The 17,807-nt window shown below is 32.0% G+C and overlaps 1 protein-coding gene across 1 annotated transcript; it reads left to right on the forward strand.

Annotated features, from left to right (window-relative positions):
- The first annotated feature begins 8,263 nt into the window (after positions 1–8,263).
- LOC114178907 (polyadenylate-binding protein 2-like) lies at positions 8,264–13,677 on the forward strand. The gene is made up of 9 exons (XM_028065053.2): positions 8,264–8,908; positions 10,713–10,831; positions 10,958–11,614; positions 11,690–11,767; positions 11,855–11,944; positions 12,342–12,479; positions 12,620–12,787; positions 12,869–13,072; positions 13,196–13,677. Exons 1-9 carry the CDS (start codon positions 8,656–8,658, stop codon positions 13,439–13,441), a joined length of 1,953 nt encoding a protein of 650 aa, XP_027920854.1. The 5' UTR covers positions 8,264–8,655; the 3' UTR covers positions 13,442–13,677.
- The last annotated feature ends 4,130 nt before the right edge of the window (positions 13,678–17,807 follow it).

The following is a 17,807-nucleotide window of genomic DNA, read 5'->3' on the forward strand; positions in this document are numbered from 1 at the left end:
AAAATGGTAAGTATGCACTATACAAAATCACTCATCACAAGAACAAGTTTTATGTTACACTCAAAAGTGACAACAACATTCAAAATTGTGAATACCCCACTACAGTCCCTACAAGATGGATTGGATTTCATGACCTTTTATAATTTATATATATAAAATAAATATACTTTAATGATTTATAATACCAAAACCAATATATATATATAATAAAACCAAGTTATCCCTACCACCCAATTAACGTGTATATATATATATATATAATTTCATAACTATAAACATTATTATAACCAATCATGTCAACAATGCTAATATTTCTTCACCACTTGCGAACCAATGGAAGAAAGCATAACACCCAAATCATAAAGAAGAAAATTAATGTTATAAGTGGCCCTCACTCTAAAAGAAAAGTCAATCTAGAACATAAATGCTTCCCAACATTGGATTAAAAATAATATACTAAGAAAAGAAAGGTATTGCACCTACAATTCACGCAAGTTAAGAAATATAGCTATAGAAAAACCCATGTATGTGACTATACTAGTGATTATAGTGAAGTTTAAAGCATCCACTCTTCCAACAACTCCTTTAAGGTGAAACCCAACCCAAGACCCTACTACTTGTAACAACCCCACTAACTGAGAGTGATTCAGTTTTGCTTAAAACAAAACCAACGCTTGCACCACTCAACATTGCAAGTCACTTAAATGACACCCAACCACGACCCCATATGCAACTTACCCTAAACGTGACATCTTTCTTTATGCATGCTAGGGTCTCTAAAGAGACCAACCAACATCTGCGGAAATGCACCACACCAAAGAACCAAAACCGCACCACATCTACCCCTTACTCACGGTTCCAATAGATACCCCTTGGTAGCACCCTCCACATACCACTATCACACGTTGATAATAATAGCAAAAGCACCAATTAAAGTGAGGTCGAACGTGAACCCAAAGAAACCCAATAAAGTATGACTACAAGAGAAACACATGACGACACACAAAACAATGGAACCCAACATTAACCTAAATGCTTTGGCAACAACTAACGAGAACCATGCATGTACACACAAAATGAACCACATAGTAGGCAAGCTTAAAGGTGAGAATGTGAATCAGAAACAAAAACGACATAACCCCACGTGTAGCATGCTAGTATAAACATACACATATCTCCAAACCAACAAAAATCAAAAGCAATAAGAAAAATAAGGTTTAACGTCCCCCAGGATATTCTACACTTATTCAGAAATAAAACACAACATGAATCACACTCATTACCACTCCATAAGCTCATGCCCACCTTCAAGCACATACGTAAAACAACCATCACAAGCAAAGAGAGATCAAAGTTCAACTTCCCCTACCTGATTTCGCAAGTTCTCTAAAGCGTCTCCCAACCTATACCTCCATTCTCTGCATTTTCTCTCGGTTCCTTGTTGCCTCGTCATTTTCTCTCCTTTCTCACACTTAGAACACTAGAGTATTTTCTCTCCTCTCCTAAAACCCTAACTTTTGACCTATAATCCTTTCATTCCTAATCTTTTTCTGTTAATATTCTAAAATTAAATCTAAGATATTGGCCGCTTTTATTATTCAAAAAGGAAAATAATATATGATAGCAAAAGACGTTTCCATTCTTTAAAGGAAAAAGTGGCAACAACGATTTCAAAATAAACAAGATAAAAATGGCTCTTGTTTTGTGTGTGGGTGGTACCAAGTGTTTCTGAACAAAAGCTAAAACTAAATGTTGTGTTAAAACAATATATGTATATTGCATATTGCAACCACGAAAAAGAAATTGAAAAATAAAGGAAGAATCTAACAAAAGGAGGAGATAGATAAATATAGCAAAGATATTTAAAAAAATCCCATTCCTAAGTCAAGAGGAATCAAAACCTACACCCTTTTAATGCCAAGCAAAAATCCACCACTACACCAAATGCATTTTGAGAATGAAAAGCGCACCACAAATATATAAACATATGTATTTCCCATTCAATAATTTAAATAAGTAATCTAAATAAATAAAAAACTCTATTAAATCACTCTAATAATTATTCCACATTCTATAATTCACTAAAATAATTAATTTAAATAAATCAATAATCTTTACCAAGCCATCACTTTTCCTCGTGGGTTTCTCTTTATTCTAATACTTTCCCAGGTCTTACAAATTGTATTAGACAAAAGCTTTGGTTGAAAAAGACACTATGAATGCCATGAATATGGAAGCATATTTGTGGCACCGAAGGCTCATACATATTAGTGAAAAAAGGTTGAAATTTTTAGTTAAAAACTATGTTCTTAAGTGTTAAAAAGTGCAGAATTTGAGAGATATTCTCATTGCATGGTTGGCAAGCAAACTATAGTATCTTTCAAGAAGCATCTAACCTTAAGGAAGTCAGAGTTGTTACAATTTGTGCATTTTGATAGTTGTGGCCCGTTGAAGGTAAAGTCATTCAATGGTGCACTTTACTTTGTTACTTTTGTTGATGACTATTCCAAGAAGCTATGGGTATATGCACTTCAACGAAAGGATGAAGTACTTGAAAAGTTCAAGCAATTTCATGCCTTGGTTGAGAGGCAATCAGGCAAGAAGCTGAAATGTATCCGTACTGACATTGGTGGTCAATATTGTAGACCTTTCGATGCTTATTGCAAACAACATGATATTGCACGTTAGAAGACTTCTCCTAAAACTCCTAAGTTGAATGGTTTATTTGAAAGGATGAACAAGACATTACTTGAGAAGGTGAGATGTATGCTATCAAATGTTACATTACCCAAGCAATTTTAGGGTGAGACACTATACACGACGGTGCACGTTATCAATATCACTCCTACTACTATTTTGGACAATGAAGTGTTAGATAAAATTTGGCTTGGTAAGAATGTAAGCTATGATCATTTACATGTCTTCAATTGCAATGCATTTGTTCATATTACAAAGGATGAAAGATCCAAGTTGGATGTGAAGACAAGGTAGTAGTGCATCCTTATCAGTGAGGATGAATTTTGCTACAATTTTATGATCTTATTGAGAATAAGCTTGTCAGAAGCCTTGATGTACAATTCATGGAAGAACAAACCATTGAGAACATTGATAAGGTGGAGAAGGTCACACTAAAAAAACATTGAAATCTGATTGATGTTGATCCTATGTTGTTGCTTATTCACAATTTGGATAATTATGAAAGTAATGTTCAACCTGGTGAACAACATGATGATGTTGATGATCAACAACTTGGAGGTGGATTATATGTTCCTATTGATGATGACCAGTAGGAGCATTCTATGTCACATGATGAAAATATTGATGATGTACCTAAACTACCTCAAGTCCAACTTAGGAGGTCTAACAGAGATAACCTTCTATAAGGTATTCTTCTGATGAGTATATAACCTTGAATGATGATGGAGAACCTAGATGTTTTAAAGAGGCTTTAAAGAGTGAAGAAAAACAACAATAAATGAGATGAAATTTCTACATGATAATCACACTTATGACATTGTGAATTTGCCTAAGGGTAAAAACATGATTATCAAACTTGAGAGTTAACTCATTAACTAGGATGAGTTTACGTTTCTACTCATGGTTTCTGAGTCAACTTGAAAGTAAACTCATTTTTCAAATGAACTAAGTAGAATCAGATGTAAACTTGGTTCATTCGGCCAAACTCGCGAGTTTGGAATGATTTAGCGAGTTCAATGAGAAAAACACTTTTAAACGAAAACGGTCAATTGGAGCGCATTTGTGGAGAAAACTATTTGGGATTAGGGTTTGAGTGTTTTCTAATTCACCCCCTTATTCATTCTTTCTTCTGAAGCACTCTTCATTGTGGGTGCTTGCGTTCATGGGTGCTCACATTTGCGATGGTGCTCGTGATCTGCGACCTTCCTATGCTGTCTTCTTGCTACATTCGCAAGGTTGTTGCTCATAAGGTTATCGTGCTCATAAGATTGTTACGCAAGTAACTTAGGGAATCATGGAAGATTAAATTTGTATGGTGGGGTTTCTATTGGCTTTTAGGCTTAAAGTCTTCACATATCAAAGTTCAGGCATTTTTTGTATTATATTAAATATTAAATATTAAATACGATATGTATAATTAATTAAATTTATTATAAAAACTAGTTAACAAAATATAAAAAATATTTAATAATATAATATGATCAACTAATAATAATATTACGATAAAAAATATTTTTTTTATAATATCATATAACAAGATTATTTTATATTATTTATAAATATTTTAATACTTTTTATATCTAAAGTAAACTCTAACAAGTTTACTATCCGAGTTACCAGACTCACCCAAGTTTATGGAAACTGTCGAGTTTAACAACCTTAGGTAAAAAGGTTTTGGAAATTAGGTGAATTTTCAAGGTGAGATAAGATGCTAGCTCTACATTTACACAGTACAAGGCTAGATTAGTGGTAAAAGGTTTCAAACAGAAAAAGTAAGTGTTGATTTTAATGAGATTTATCACTTGTGGTGAAATTGTCATTCATCATAATTGTGCTAAATTTAGCTTCTACTTTTGATTTGGAGGTTGAGCAGGTGGATATGAAGATAATTTTCCTTCATGGTGATTTGGAGGAAGAGATTTATATGAAACACCTTGAGGCTTTCAAATTAAAGGAAAGGAAGACTATGTGTGTAGGTTGAGAAAAAGTTTATACATTTTAAAGTAGGCTCCGAGGTAGCGGTATAAGAACTTTGAGTCTTTTATATGTGAGTAAGGCTACAAGAAGACTACTTCTGATTATTGTATCTTTGTTAAAGAAATTTTTGATACTAACTTTATTATTCTCCTATTATTGGGAAAGAAGTTTCTAGAATTAATAGGTTGAATAAGTAATTGGATGAGTCATTTGCCATGAAAGACATGGGAGTTGCTAAACAAATTCTTGGTATAAGAATCATTCGAGATAGAAAAGAAAAGAAGCTTTGGCTATCATAAGAACACTATATTAAAAGGGTGCTACAAAGATTCCATATAGAAAATACTAAGGTCATGAGCACTCTTCTTGCTACTCATTTTAAATACTCAATTAAACAGAGTCCTTCAAATGAAATTCAAAAGACATATATGAGTATAATTCCTTATGCATTTGTGATGAGCAGTTTGATGTAAGCAATGATGTGCATTAGACCAAATATTGCATATGTTATTGGTATTATCAGTCAGTTTTTGTTAGACCTCGGTAAAAAGCATCAAAATGCTATGAAATGGATTTTGACACATCTTCATGGTATTGTTGATATAAAGCTTTATTTTGGAGGTGATAAGCCTAATTTGACTCAGATTTAGATATGGCTGAAGACATTGATTCCAAGAATTCCACCTCAGGTTATTTGATTAAGTTTGTAGGGGGAGTTATGACTTAACAATCAATACTGCATAGGTGTGTAGCATTGTCTACTACAAAGGCGAAGTTCATTACCGTTATTGAAGCATGCAAAAAGATGATATGGCTAAAGAAATTCTTGTAGGAGGTTGGCTTTGTGCAGGATAACTATCCATTGTTTGTTGATAGCCAGAGTATTATCCATCTTGGTAAGAATCCAACTTTTCATTCTAGGTCCAAATTTATTGATGTAAGGTATACTGTATACATGATAGTTTGGATGCAAAGCTGTTGGAGTTGACTAAAATTCATATTGATGATAATAGTGCTTATATGATGACTAAAGCATTGCCAAGAAAGAAGTTTGGAGTTTGTTGTGAGATCGCCTGTTTGACAGTTTTCTCCACATAGTTATGAGGGAAAGATTTGTTGGGTATTAGGCTTTTTTCGTATATGGAGAAAATGCCCAAAAGTTGAGAATGTCACTTGATGTCTCATTTAACCTAATGGAGAGGGGCTGAAAAGTAAAAGAGACAAACAAAAAAGAAGAACAGAAGAGTCATAATTCACTTAGAACACCAACACATTGAGGGAGAGGAAGAGGGAAAACTATTCACATTTTTCAAAGAGCTGCAACTATAAAATTGATACTATAGACTTGTCCACTGTTGGATCGTGTTGGAAATTTGATAGCAAATTTGAGACATCCTATTCTTCATTCTAACCATTTGGATCATTGATACGAGGTATGAATTGGGAGATATTAAATTTGCACTGTAGTTGTATATTTATGTTTTCTTTATCTTCCTTGTTCTCTATTTGCAAGCTTTGTTGCTTTGTTGTTTGACAGGATGTTAGCACTATTTTGTGCAGTTGATTAAAACTCTTTTGTATTTTTTGTTGATCATAGCAGAACTATTTCTTTAGTGTGGATGACTCTGGATTTTACCTTTACCTTAAGAGGTTTTGAACATTAAAAATGTTGGTGTCTCTATTTATGATTTTGGTGATTTATTGTTATTATTGGTAGTTGTTTTTCATATATTCTTGCAAGTTATGAAAAATTATATTCGTTGCATTCTTTGCTATTTTGGTTGTGTTGTTTTGTTTTTCATCAAAACCTCATCTTACTTATTGATTTTATAAAATTAAATTAAGTTTAAAACTAGTTCTTAATAATATGGTTGAGGAGATAGCCATTGCGTCTACAAATGACCTTGTTATTGTGATTCAAGATAAATGGCCATCCACATATACCGATCAATTAATTTTGGATAAGGTTAATCAAAAAGATCATGGAAAGTAGGTTTCTTTGTGGGAAGAGTTAAACTTAGAGCAAAATCCATTTTACAACCACTTTGATAAAAAGTGTTGGGGTGAAAAGGAAGATGCTAGGAAGTTGCACCTTATATCTTGCAGCAAATACAAGTGTGAGGAGTGGTCAAACGAAATTTTTATGGGAATTCTCAAAAAGGATTAGTACTTGCTTTGTCCTTGCTGCTGAGTTATGTAGAATCTATTATGACCTTAAAATTGCTTGGGAGAGATGATTGTAGATAATTAATTAGAACTATTCTGATTCTAAGAATACTATTCAATTACTAAAAATAGGTTTTGACAGTGTAACCATTTGGTGGTAAAATATTCAGTAGATTTATAACCATGAAGGAGTCATTTCATGGGTTCATATATATTTGACGTGACTGATATGTGATGTTGTTTCCAACATTTATTGTGAATGTTTGGTAGCAGATTCCACTTGTATTAGGTTTTTTATCCTCTTGTTTTAAATAAAAAAATAATGGAATAATTATAATAAGAAGTATTTATTATATTAAAAACCCAAAATTATTTAATACTCTTTGTTCTCATATTACTAAAACATCTCATTAATTACATTACGTTCTCTCTAATGACATCTATTATTCACATATTAAACGGAAATTTATTAAACACATAGAACAAGTTTAATAAAAATATTAATTGCTATATTAAAATAAAAAATAATTAATGTAGTTTTTAAATAATTAAAAAATTTCAGGCGAAGGATGTTGGTTTTTTTGGTATTGTTAAAGAGCCTTCTCGTAAAACAACCAGAGATGAAAAAAAAATGTTTTAAAACATTTATTACATTAATAACATAAAAGATATTAAATATGTTTTTAGAATTAAAGCCAATAAAACACATTAAATATCCTTCAACGAGTATTTTGAAAGTGTTATTACTTATTCAAAGAAAAAAAATTATCAAAACATATTAATTATATTTTAAATAAACTAGCCAACATTACCCAAAAATAAAATTCTCAGTAAATATTTTTTAAACGAAAATTATTTAATACAAAGTATTTTTTCTTCTTTTGAAAGCTTAGTTGAGTAGAGTTAAAATCGGCTATTTTTTTTAACAAACTTATTTTAAATTTGGATGAAAGAATTTTCCGGTCAAGGAAGTAACATAAATTTAGGACCCCTAACAAGCTAAAAGTAACCGCGTATGAATTAATTGAGTATTCATTCTTAGTGTGTAAGTAAATAAAATATTTAATTAATTAAAAAAATATTAGGATGCATTTTATTTGAAGAGAAAAATGGAATTAAATAGAGGTAGTGTGAACTAAACAGCTTGAGCTGGCCCGTCACTGTTGTGTAACTGTTTTGAGTTGTGCGGTAAATCATCACTCTTCACACTCTCTCTCTTTCTACCGGTTACCTAAGATTCTTCATCTTTCGTCTCTCCTTTCTGCTCTCGCAATCCTTATCTACCTTCGCATCCCTGCCTCGGGCCCACATCCTCACTCATCCAACGGTTCAGATCTCTCTGCTGGATTGTGCTAGGGTTTACCCACATCGCTTTTACCTATAACCTCTCTCTCGCTCTTCCTTTCTCACTCCTTTTTCCAGCGCAGTATCTGCTGCTCTCTCGCTTTCTCTCTCTTTACCTCACTATTTCAATTCTCCCCTTACCCTCACGCGCCGCCGTGATTTCCGCCGGCGGCAACTCCTTATCCGCCGCGCATCCACCCCCGTTTCTCTTTTCCCTTCCCTCTCCTCGCCTTTCTCGCACCCAAAACAAAAAAAATTAAGAGTTTCTCTCAAGTCTGTGTTATTGTTCGTGCATCTACCCGAGTCTAGCTAGCTTTTCTGTTCTTCCTAGGGTTTTATTGTTCCCAATAACAAGAGGAGGGGGAAGAGAAAAAAAAAGAAAAAAGGAAAAAAAAGGAAATTAGGGATTTCTTTTCGGGAAGAGAAAAATTCAGTTTTTGTTTGTTTGTGTAGTTGTTGTTTTTGCTTGGGATGGCTCAGGTTCAGGTTCAGCCTCAGAATGCGATGCCCGGTCCCAACGGTGCTGCTGCTGCTGCTGCTGGAGGAAACCAGTTCGTGACGACGTCGCTTTACGTCGGAGATCTCGACCCCAACGTCACGGACTCACAGCTGTATGACCTGTTCAATCAATTGGGCCAAGTCGTGTCTGTTAGGGTTTGCAGGGACTTGACCAGCCGAAGATCGCTCGGTTACGGCTATGTCAACTATAGCAACCCTCAAGATGGTTAGTTTTTTTTTTTTTGGGTGTATAGTTCCTGTTACTGGTCTGTGTGCATTGGATTGTGGTTTTTTCTTTCCTATTTTATTTTTATCATTTCCTATTGATTTGATGATGAAATTTGATTGCTTAATCTTATTTCTGAATGAATGGATTGGTTTTAAATAGAAGTCCTATGCCTGATTTCAAATTCAAAGTGCCGCAATTGTGGTTACATTAGCAGGATACGTTCACAATTTCCGGCACTATCACAGGAGCATTGAAAACCTTGTTTTGGATCCTAATTTTGGATTTAAATTGTGGCTTGACTCGTCATTGTGTCAGTGTTAGTTCTCTCGTGGAGGATTCATTAAAGCTATTAGATTTTTTTTGTAAACTGCTCTTTATCCTTGTTTTAGACCCTAATAATTTCTTTTGAATTTTGGTTTGACTTGTAACTGTGTTAGTGTTAGTTATCTGGGGGAAGTCGATCCCTGCTAATAGTTATGTATACTGCTTTGTTATGGTGTAACTTATTAAGTGGGGACGACACTGAATACCGTGAAAGCAGCTGGAGAATTTATTACCCTATTTACTTTATGAAGAATTGTTATTGTTTAATTAATTAACGTGGCATGCCTTTAATTTCTTTTTTTGCAAGAGCTTCTTGTGAAGTAGGTCTGTTGTTTTGATGTTTGTAACTTTGGTGGTGAGATTTATCACTCTATTAAAGTTGATCATGTATGTTGCAAACAGGTATGGTATGCACGCCGATAGTTCCTCTGCTTATGGAATCTTGTTTTATAAATTAAGACAAACTTCCGTGGGGAAAAGGAACTTTGCATGCTATATCACAAGCAAATCTTTGTGTATCAAATTGTTTGGGGGAAAGGGTGCATTCTTTTATATATAAATGAAAATATCAGTCAAAACGCATTTGCCCTGCTTGGATGAATTTAATATACCCCGACATATTTTCTTTTCATAAATGGATACTTTTCGGAAAACATGAGCTAATATAATAATTACAGTATGAATCCTGCGGTTGCTAAAACTCTATGAATTGTCTTAATGTTTTTGGAATCTCTCCAAGTCCTTGTGTTAGCTACTGTTTTGCTAATTTAAAGTATCCAAAGCCAGTTTCCTAAATACTTTCTGATAAGTTTTGAAATTTGAGAGATGGAATATTTGTGTATCTCACCTTGGTAGGATATTGCAGAGAACTTGAATATAGTTGTAAATTGATGGATCTCCAAAAGGTAGGTGTAGACCCTTAATACCCTAACACTTGAAAAGATGGATTTGAATTTCTCTTCTGTTCGTCATCTGATATTTATATTTTTATTTTCTATCGTATTCGTAGTTAATCTCTGTCTTTTGATTCATATCTTGGATTCATGGTCATCTTGATTGGGTTATATAGTCACACCATATCATACATTTCTTAGAAGTTGGTCTTTTGATAACTGCTCGTTCAAAATAAGATATATTTATCATTATTTTAATCGCCGGATGCATGATTTAAATATTCTGGGGTAGTTCTGTTCTTACTATACTCCCTTGTGTTATTGGCTGAATGGCCAGGACCATTCTACATCAGGAGATTTGTTTTCTTGATTTATCATTATCATAAATAATCGTGATTTGATTCTTCAGTTGTCTTTTTGGCTCTCTAGTCCCATAAACTTTGTGTTGTTGAACTGCTCCCGTAATTTCCTATGCTTGAATTATACTTTCTCTTGTTCTATTCATGTTGTGATAACCATAAGTTCACCCCCCATGTTTGTTATATATATGATCTGATATTTCTGACATTTTTCCTGCCTGTCAGCTGCCAGAGCATTAGATGTTCTGAATTTCACTCCTCTCAACAACAAGCCCATCCGTATTATGTATTCGCATCGTGATCCCAGTATCCGGAAAAGTGGGGCAGGAAATATTTTTATCAAGGTATAACTGTCTTGGTTCTTCCTTATTGTTTGGTAACGGAGGGATTTCTGCGAAGCTTCTATATTGCATGCCCTAGTTGGTACTGTCTTTTTCACTTCTTTTTTTTCAATGTGTGGATTGTTACAGAATTTGGATAGGGCAATTGACCACAAGGCATTACATGATACCTTCTCTACATTTGGGAATATCCTTTCATGCAAGGTAGCAACGGATTCATCTGGGCAATCAAAAGGATATGGCTTTGTTCAGTTTGATAATGAGGAATCTGCCCAAAAAGCCATAGAGAAGCTGAATGGTATGCTGTTGAATGATAAGCAAGTGTATGTGGGACCCTTCCTTCGCAAGCAAGAGAGAGAGAGTGCTATTGACAAGGCAAAATTCAATAATGTTTTTGTAAAGAATCTAGCAGATTCGACTAGTGATGATGAATTGAAGACAATTTTTGGTGAATTTGGAACTATTACTAGTGCTGTAGTGATGAGGGATGGAGATGGGAAATCAAAGTGCTTTGGGTTTGTGAATTTTGAGAATGCTGATGATGCTGCTAGGGCTGTTGAGGCTCTCAATGGCAAAAAATTTGAGGATAAGGAATGGTACGTTGGAAAAGCTCAGAAGAAATCTGAAAGGGAGAATGAGTTGAAACAACGATTTGAGCAGAGCATGAAAGAAGCTGCTGATAAATATCAAGGGGCAAACTTGTATGTCAAAAATTTGGATGATAGCATTAGTGATGATAAACTTAAGGAGCTGTTCTCCCCTTTTGGTACCATCACCTCTTGCAAGGTACATAGTATAATTGGCTTGGCACTAAATCTTTGTTTATTATATAGTGTGTATTAAGTGTTCTACATTTGAAAGGTTATGAGGGACCCAAATGGCGTTAGTCGTGGATCAGGATTTGTTGCGTTCTCAACTCCTGAGGAGGCATCTAGAGCAGTAAGTCGTAGGTTATATTCATCGTGAAAGCAATACTTGGTTTTATTAGTTTGAAAATGATTTTTGGTTTGCTTTATATTTTGGTAGCTCGCTGAGATGAATGGCAAAATGGTGGTTAGTAAACCTCTCTATGTGACTCTAGCCCAAAGGAAAGAAGATAGAAGAGCTAGACTGCAGGTATGGCTTATTTTTAATTGCTGATCTTATCTCAACTTGTCTCTGTTGCTGGAATTATGTATTAACGATGCTGTATTAAATCTTTGCAGTCCTCTGTCTTCTCTATTTCATTCACGAACACACAATGTTTTTGCCATTTCTTCCAACTAATCTTACAATAATGATAGTTGTTCTTGGAGCTTATTGTGGGTTGTTTGAATAATTGTTTTCTTTTGTGTCAACTATATTTCCTATGCCGAATTCAGGTTATCTGAGATCAATGACACAGACTATGTTGCTGTGCTTTGCAAATGGTTATAAATTCAATTATGACTAGCTTTACACTGTATTTCATTATTGAATTATTGAATATGTGGCTGTAAATATGTTTCCATGTTGGAATAATTTCTTTATGCAGGCTCAGTTTGCTCAAATGCGACCTGTTGGAATGCCACCATCTGTTGGTCCTCGTGTGCCAATGTATCCTCCAGGTGCTCCAGGTATTGGTCAACAAATATTTTACGGCCAAGGCCCTCCTGCTATCATTCCTTCTCAGGTAATCTCTTCTAATCTGTCTATCTACATAGACATAAATTGGTGCAATGTTGAATGATGCTTGTTATTTTACACTTGTTTTACTCCATGGAGTAATTTCATGATCATTTTTTCCTATCTGACCAAGAAAATTTTTCTCAGCCCGGATTTGGTTATCAACAACAACTTGTGCCTGGTATGAGGCCAGGTGCAGCTCCTGTGCCAAATTTCTTTGTACCAATGGTTCAGCAGGGACAACAGGGTCAGCGCCCTGGTGGAAGGCGTGCAGTCCAACAGTCCCAGCAGCCAGTTCCAATGATGCCACAGCAGGTTGGGGCAATTCTTTGTTCATAATTTTGTGGATCATCTATCTTGTTTAGAGCATTTACCTGATAATTTTGAGATTGGCAGATGCTTCCTAGGGGACGTGTCTATCGATATCCTCCTGGCAGGGGCATTCCTGATGTTCCTATGCCTGGGGTTGCTGGGGGTATGTTTTCTGTTCCATATGATGTGGGTGGGATGCCAATTCGTGATGCATCACTCTCACAGCAAATTCCTATTGGGGCTTTGGCATCGGCTCTGGCTAATGCTTCTCCAGAGCAGCAGAGGACGGTAAGCTTTTCACTCCCTCTAATGTTTATGTAGTTAAAACTTGAATCAGTGTAATAATTTTAATGTGCCCAAACATCATCTATTGCCTTGTAACTAACTATATTGTTGATTATATATTTGTAGATGCTGGGTGAGAATCTTTACCCCCTTGTGGAGCAGTTAGAGCCTGATAATGCTGCAAAAGTCACAGGCATGCTTCTTGAGATGGACCAGACTGAAGTTCTGCATTTGCTGGAGTCACCAGAAGCGCTGAAAGCAAAGGTGGCTGAGGCGATGGATGTCCTAAGGAATGTTGCCCAGCAGCAGCAGGCTGGCGGTGCTGCTGATCAGCTGGCTTCTTTATCACTTAATGACAACCTTGTTTCTTAAGGTTATTTTGGAGTTTACTTAGCAATGATGGATTGTTATTTTCGGCACTGGCTTTCATACAGTTTTCAGGTTGAGTTTGTTTCTTTAGATTAGACACTTTTGGTTTGTGGTGCACCACCTTCTTTTGGTTGAAGGATACTTCAACACTGATTTTAATTATGTCTTGCATTTGGTACATGGAATCATTTGTTGGTTTATCTTTGATTTTTGGATAAATGATTGGTTACCGGTGATCAGTGGTCCTGTGTTTTGCGAGGACGTGAATCCTCGTTTCATGTCTGACTCATGATATATTAATAAGTTTTTGCTCTATATATTGGAGAAGTGCAGGTTAGAGACAAATATTGTTTTTCCTACCACATTTGATTAAAAAACAAAAAACCACGAAGATTACTTGCAATCCTTTTATGAAGAGATTGCATTATTTTCTAAAATGCACGTAGTGGCAAACATGTGCAAGTTTGTCATCGTTTAGAGTACAGGACCACTGATAGTAAAAGCTATGGATTTATTACGTTTTCATGGCACTAACTATGAGGATCATATTGGATGAGGTGCCCTGTGGGTTATACCTTCTCTCCTTTCGTGTTCCAATTATGTAACAGCTTGATTTAGAAAATAGGTCAAGCATTATATATGCTAAATAGTTTCACGTACCATTGCCAAGCTCAGTTGCATCTGTGAAAAGGGTATCGACAAGTCTCGGCTTACGCTAATAAGGTGAGAAATTTGAGTCTTTATATCTTCTGAAAATGCTATGAAATGTGTTTTTGGTTAAAGTTTTTCTCCCTAATTGAACTTTTTGTGATCGTTAATTTGAACTTAGTTTGATTTAGACACTATGTATAGATAATTTTGATCAAATAATACATTGTTTCATACCTTTCAATTGAAATTATGTATTTATTAGAGAAATTTTTGTTCACGTAGGTAGGATTTGAAAAGAAATAATACACACACACACACACATATATATATATATATATATATATATATATTTATTTATATTACAATAAAAATTGCTTTATCTTATTTTTGCTGTTTACTTTTTTTTTTTTAAATTTAGCGTAAGTAATCTGTTTGATATGAAATTATAATTTAACATTTGAATCTATAATTTTATTTTTTGTATAAAATTATTGATAATGTAACATTCAATTAAAAACTGCTGTTATTGGTGTAATATTTACTAAATGTTATATCACTCATTGATGATATATTTTAAAAGAAAGTTCTTTGTGTGTGTTAAATCATTTCTTAATATTTTTAGATTGAAATTAGTACAATATATCTTTTCTAGAATACTTTTTATTAAAACATTTTATTTTTATTTGATTTTAACGAAATTTAATATGAATAATTATAGTTAAGTTGTTTTTTCATATAAATTGTTGGTGATACAATTTTCGATAAAATTTCTCTCTTAATGTAACTTTTGACAATTATATATTTATGAGTTATACATTGAAAACTGAGATTAGTGTATCTTTAAAATTTGAGTCTATTTTAGTTTTAGCATTTAAAATGCTAAATGAATTTAATAAAATTTAGTAAAATGATTAAATGTATGCAATAATGATAAATTAAATCAGTCTAAAATTTTAATTTTAATTTTCACATAAAAAACATATTGAATTTTATTTTAATATTTTTTAAGTGAATGATGTTTTTTTTTTTAAATTGATTATTAGTTGGAAATTTCGTACTACAATACCAATTCTCAAAAGAACACGTTTCGCTGTACAATTTTATTCTAATTCTCATTTTAGATAACTATTTTTTATTTTAATATTAATATAATCAATTCTAATTATTCTTTTCGGTATTAAATATTTTATTCTACAATTTTGTCCTTACTATTTTTTGGTAACTATATTTACATTATGATAAATGTTTCTCTATTATTTTAGAAAAATATATAGATATGCTCGAGCGTTTGAGTTTGTGTTTTCTCTGAATAAAGACAGTTGGTTTGAAGAAAAGTTTTGCAAAGGTCATTAAATGATAGGTTAAATTATGTCTTTGGTATCTATTTTTGTGTCAAAACATTGATTTGGTCATTTTATTATTTTTTATTTCAATTTGGTTCTTATTTTGAAAAATTTGATTTGATGTAATTAATTCGTTAGTATGAAGTAAATCGATTAAGGAGTGTCATATGTCAGTTCTTAGAATTATCATTGTGTCATGTGTCAGTGTCACATGTCAGTTTGTAGTTGTGTTATTTTTTTTTTTCAATTTAGACTCTACATTCGTCATTTTTGTTCAGTTTAGTTTTACCTTTGGTTAAAGTAGAACAATTTTATTCTTTTTAAATTGAGACTATATTTTGTTTTATAAATATGATATTAATATTTTTATTAAAATTAACATTTTTATTAATTATTTTTTAAAATTTAATTATAAATTATTATATTTAATTATAAATAGAATATAATTCTTAGATTCAGTTATTAAATAGAATATAATTATTTAAAATATTACTAGAATATAGTTATTAAATGATTTAGAAAAATATAATAACATTTCTAAAATTGACATTTAAATATAAAAAATTAATTTTTTTTGTTTGTTTTACATATTAAAATCTAAAATATTTTATATTTTAATGTTAATTTTAAAAATATTAAAATATAATTATTAGAAGAAAACAATAATTATATTATAATAATATTTTAAATATGTGTGTTCTATTTAATAATTGAATCTAAAAATTATATTCAATTTATAATTAAATTTAATAATTTATATTAAATTTAAAATAATTAATAAAAATGTCAATTTAGAAAAAAAAAATATTAGTTATCTATAAAAAAATTGAAATTTGTTTCAATTTGAAAGAGATAGAATTACTTCAATTTAACCAAAATTGAGACTAAATTAAAAAAAATAAGAAATACAAGGATGAATTGAACAAAAATAGCGAATATATGGATTAAATTGAAAAAAAAAATAACACAACATGACACATGATACTAACATTGACACATGACATAATAGTAACTTGAGATGTGTCAAGTTTTTAATTTTTTTTAAATATTAAAAGAATAAAAAACATAAAAAAAATTTAGGAGAAATGTTCACTAAAATTAACTATTTAAATATCGTTAAAAAATGACCAAATTATCCAAAAATTGATGAAAATCAGGACTTACCTGAAAATTCTGAAATGAGAATCAAATTGAACATTAAAATAAGTATTTAAATAGGTATTTAAGCTCTCACTTGTAATGAATTGAGCTAAAAATATGAGGTTTTATTGTTTTCGTGGAAAGGTGAGAAGAATCAAATTGAGAGAGGAGAAAAATAAAAGAGTTTGAAAAGAAAAAGAGAGAAGGAGGATTGAGGTAGAAGGAAGGGATATAAATAGCAATAGATATGAATGGTTAAAGTGTGAAGGGTAAAGAAACCCTAAAAGAGGGAGAAGTGAGAAAAAGATGGTGGAGAAGAGAAAGAGAAGGAGATTTAATGATGGTGAATGAAGGTGGAGGGAGAAGGAAAAAAGAAAACTGATATGTAATTATCTTCAAAGAGTATATTGAGTTTTTAAATAAAATAGAATTGAATTAAGTTATGACATTTGAATCAATCCAACAAATATCGAAATTAAAATATTAATTAAGTAAAAAATAGAATTTATTAAATTTGAATTTTATTATCTAAACAAACATTTAAAAAATAAAACAATTTGAAATTAAATCAATTCAAATTCAATGTGTTTAAATATCTTACGTCAAATTCTCATTCTAAAGTAAATGTTGAAATATATTTTTTTATAATTATGTTGTTGAAAATGAACTAGGTACCATCTTTTAAACTTGAATAATATTTTCTTAAATGTTGTTTATTCGATCTTCTTCCCAAATTGGGAATATTTAATATCATATTTCTAAAATTTTAAAAAGGAATTAATGGAGTATTTGTACAGAAAATTTTAATAAGTATCATCTTTTCAAAGAATTTTAAATATTTTATAAAAAAATATGTTGTTTGGATAAAAAATAAAAAAATCTAGAATTCCATTAAAGTAATTGGATTGATTAAAATTAATAAATTTCAAATCTTACTTAAAAAGTAAAAATTTAAAATTTTTCATATTTTCAAATTTTGTTGATATTTTCTTCTTAATTTTAGTTTTGGACGTTATCAATTTGACTAAAGTCAAAATATTACACGAATGACTATTTTTCCAGTAATGTTAACGTTTTTTTATTGATCTTAATAAGAGTTATTTTATGATTTAAGCTATTATAACATTTTATTAGACCTATTGAAACCCTAAAACCCCTTAGGGTTTCTCGTTTTCCCTTTCTATAGCTGATTACTGATTTAATCAGTAATCTAGGGTTTCCTTTGTAAAAAACTC

Source organism: Vigna unguiculata, chromosome 3 (genome assembly GCF_037176805.1).
Source record: "Vigna unguiculata cultivar grain cowpea cultivar isolate G323 ecotype 2 chromosome 3, ASM3717680v1, whole genome shotgun sequence".
Lineage (NCBI taxonomy): Eukaryota > Viridiplantae > Streptophyta > Magnoliopsida > Fabales > Fabaceae > Vigna > Vigna unguiculata.

Bases quoted from the DNA above. Each gene is read 5' to 3' on its own strand.
- LOC114178907 (XM_028065053.2), top strand. From the start codon at position 8,656: ATGGCTCAGGTTCAGGTTCAGCCTCAGAATGCGATGCCCGGTCCCAAC. The intron at 8,909-10,712 runs GTTAGTTTTTTT...CCTGCCTGTCAG, and splicing joins CTATAGCAACCCTCAAGATG to CTGCCAGAGCATTAGATGTT. The intron at 11,768-11,854 runs GTAAGTCGTAGG...ATATTTTGGTAG, and splicing joins CTGAGGAGGCATCTAGAGCA to CTCGCTGAGATGAATGGCAA.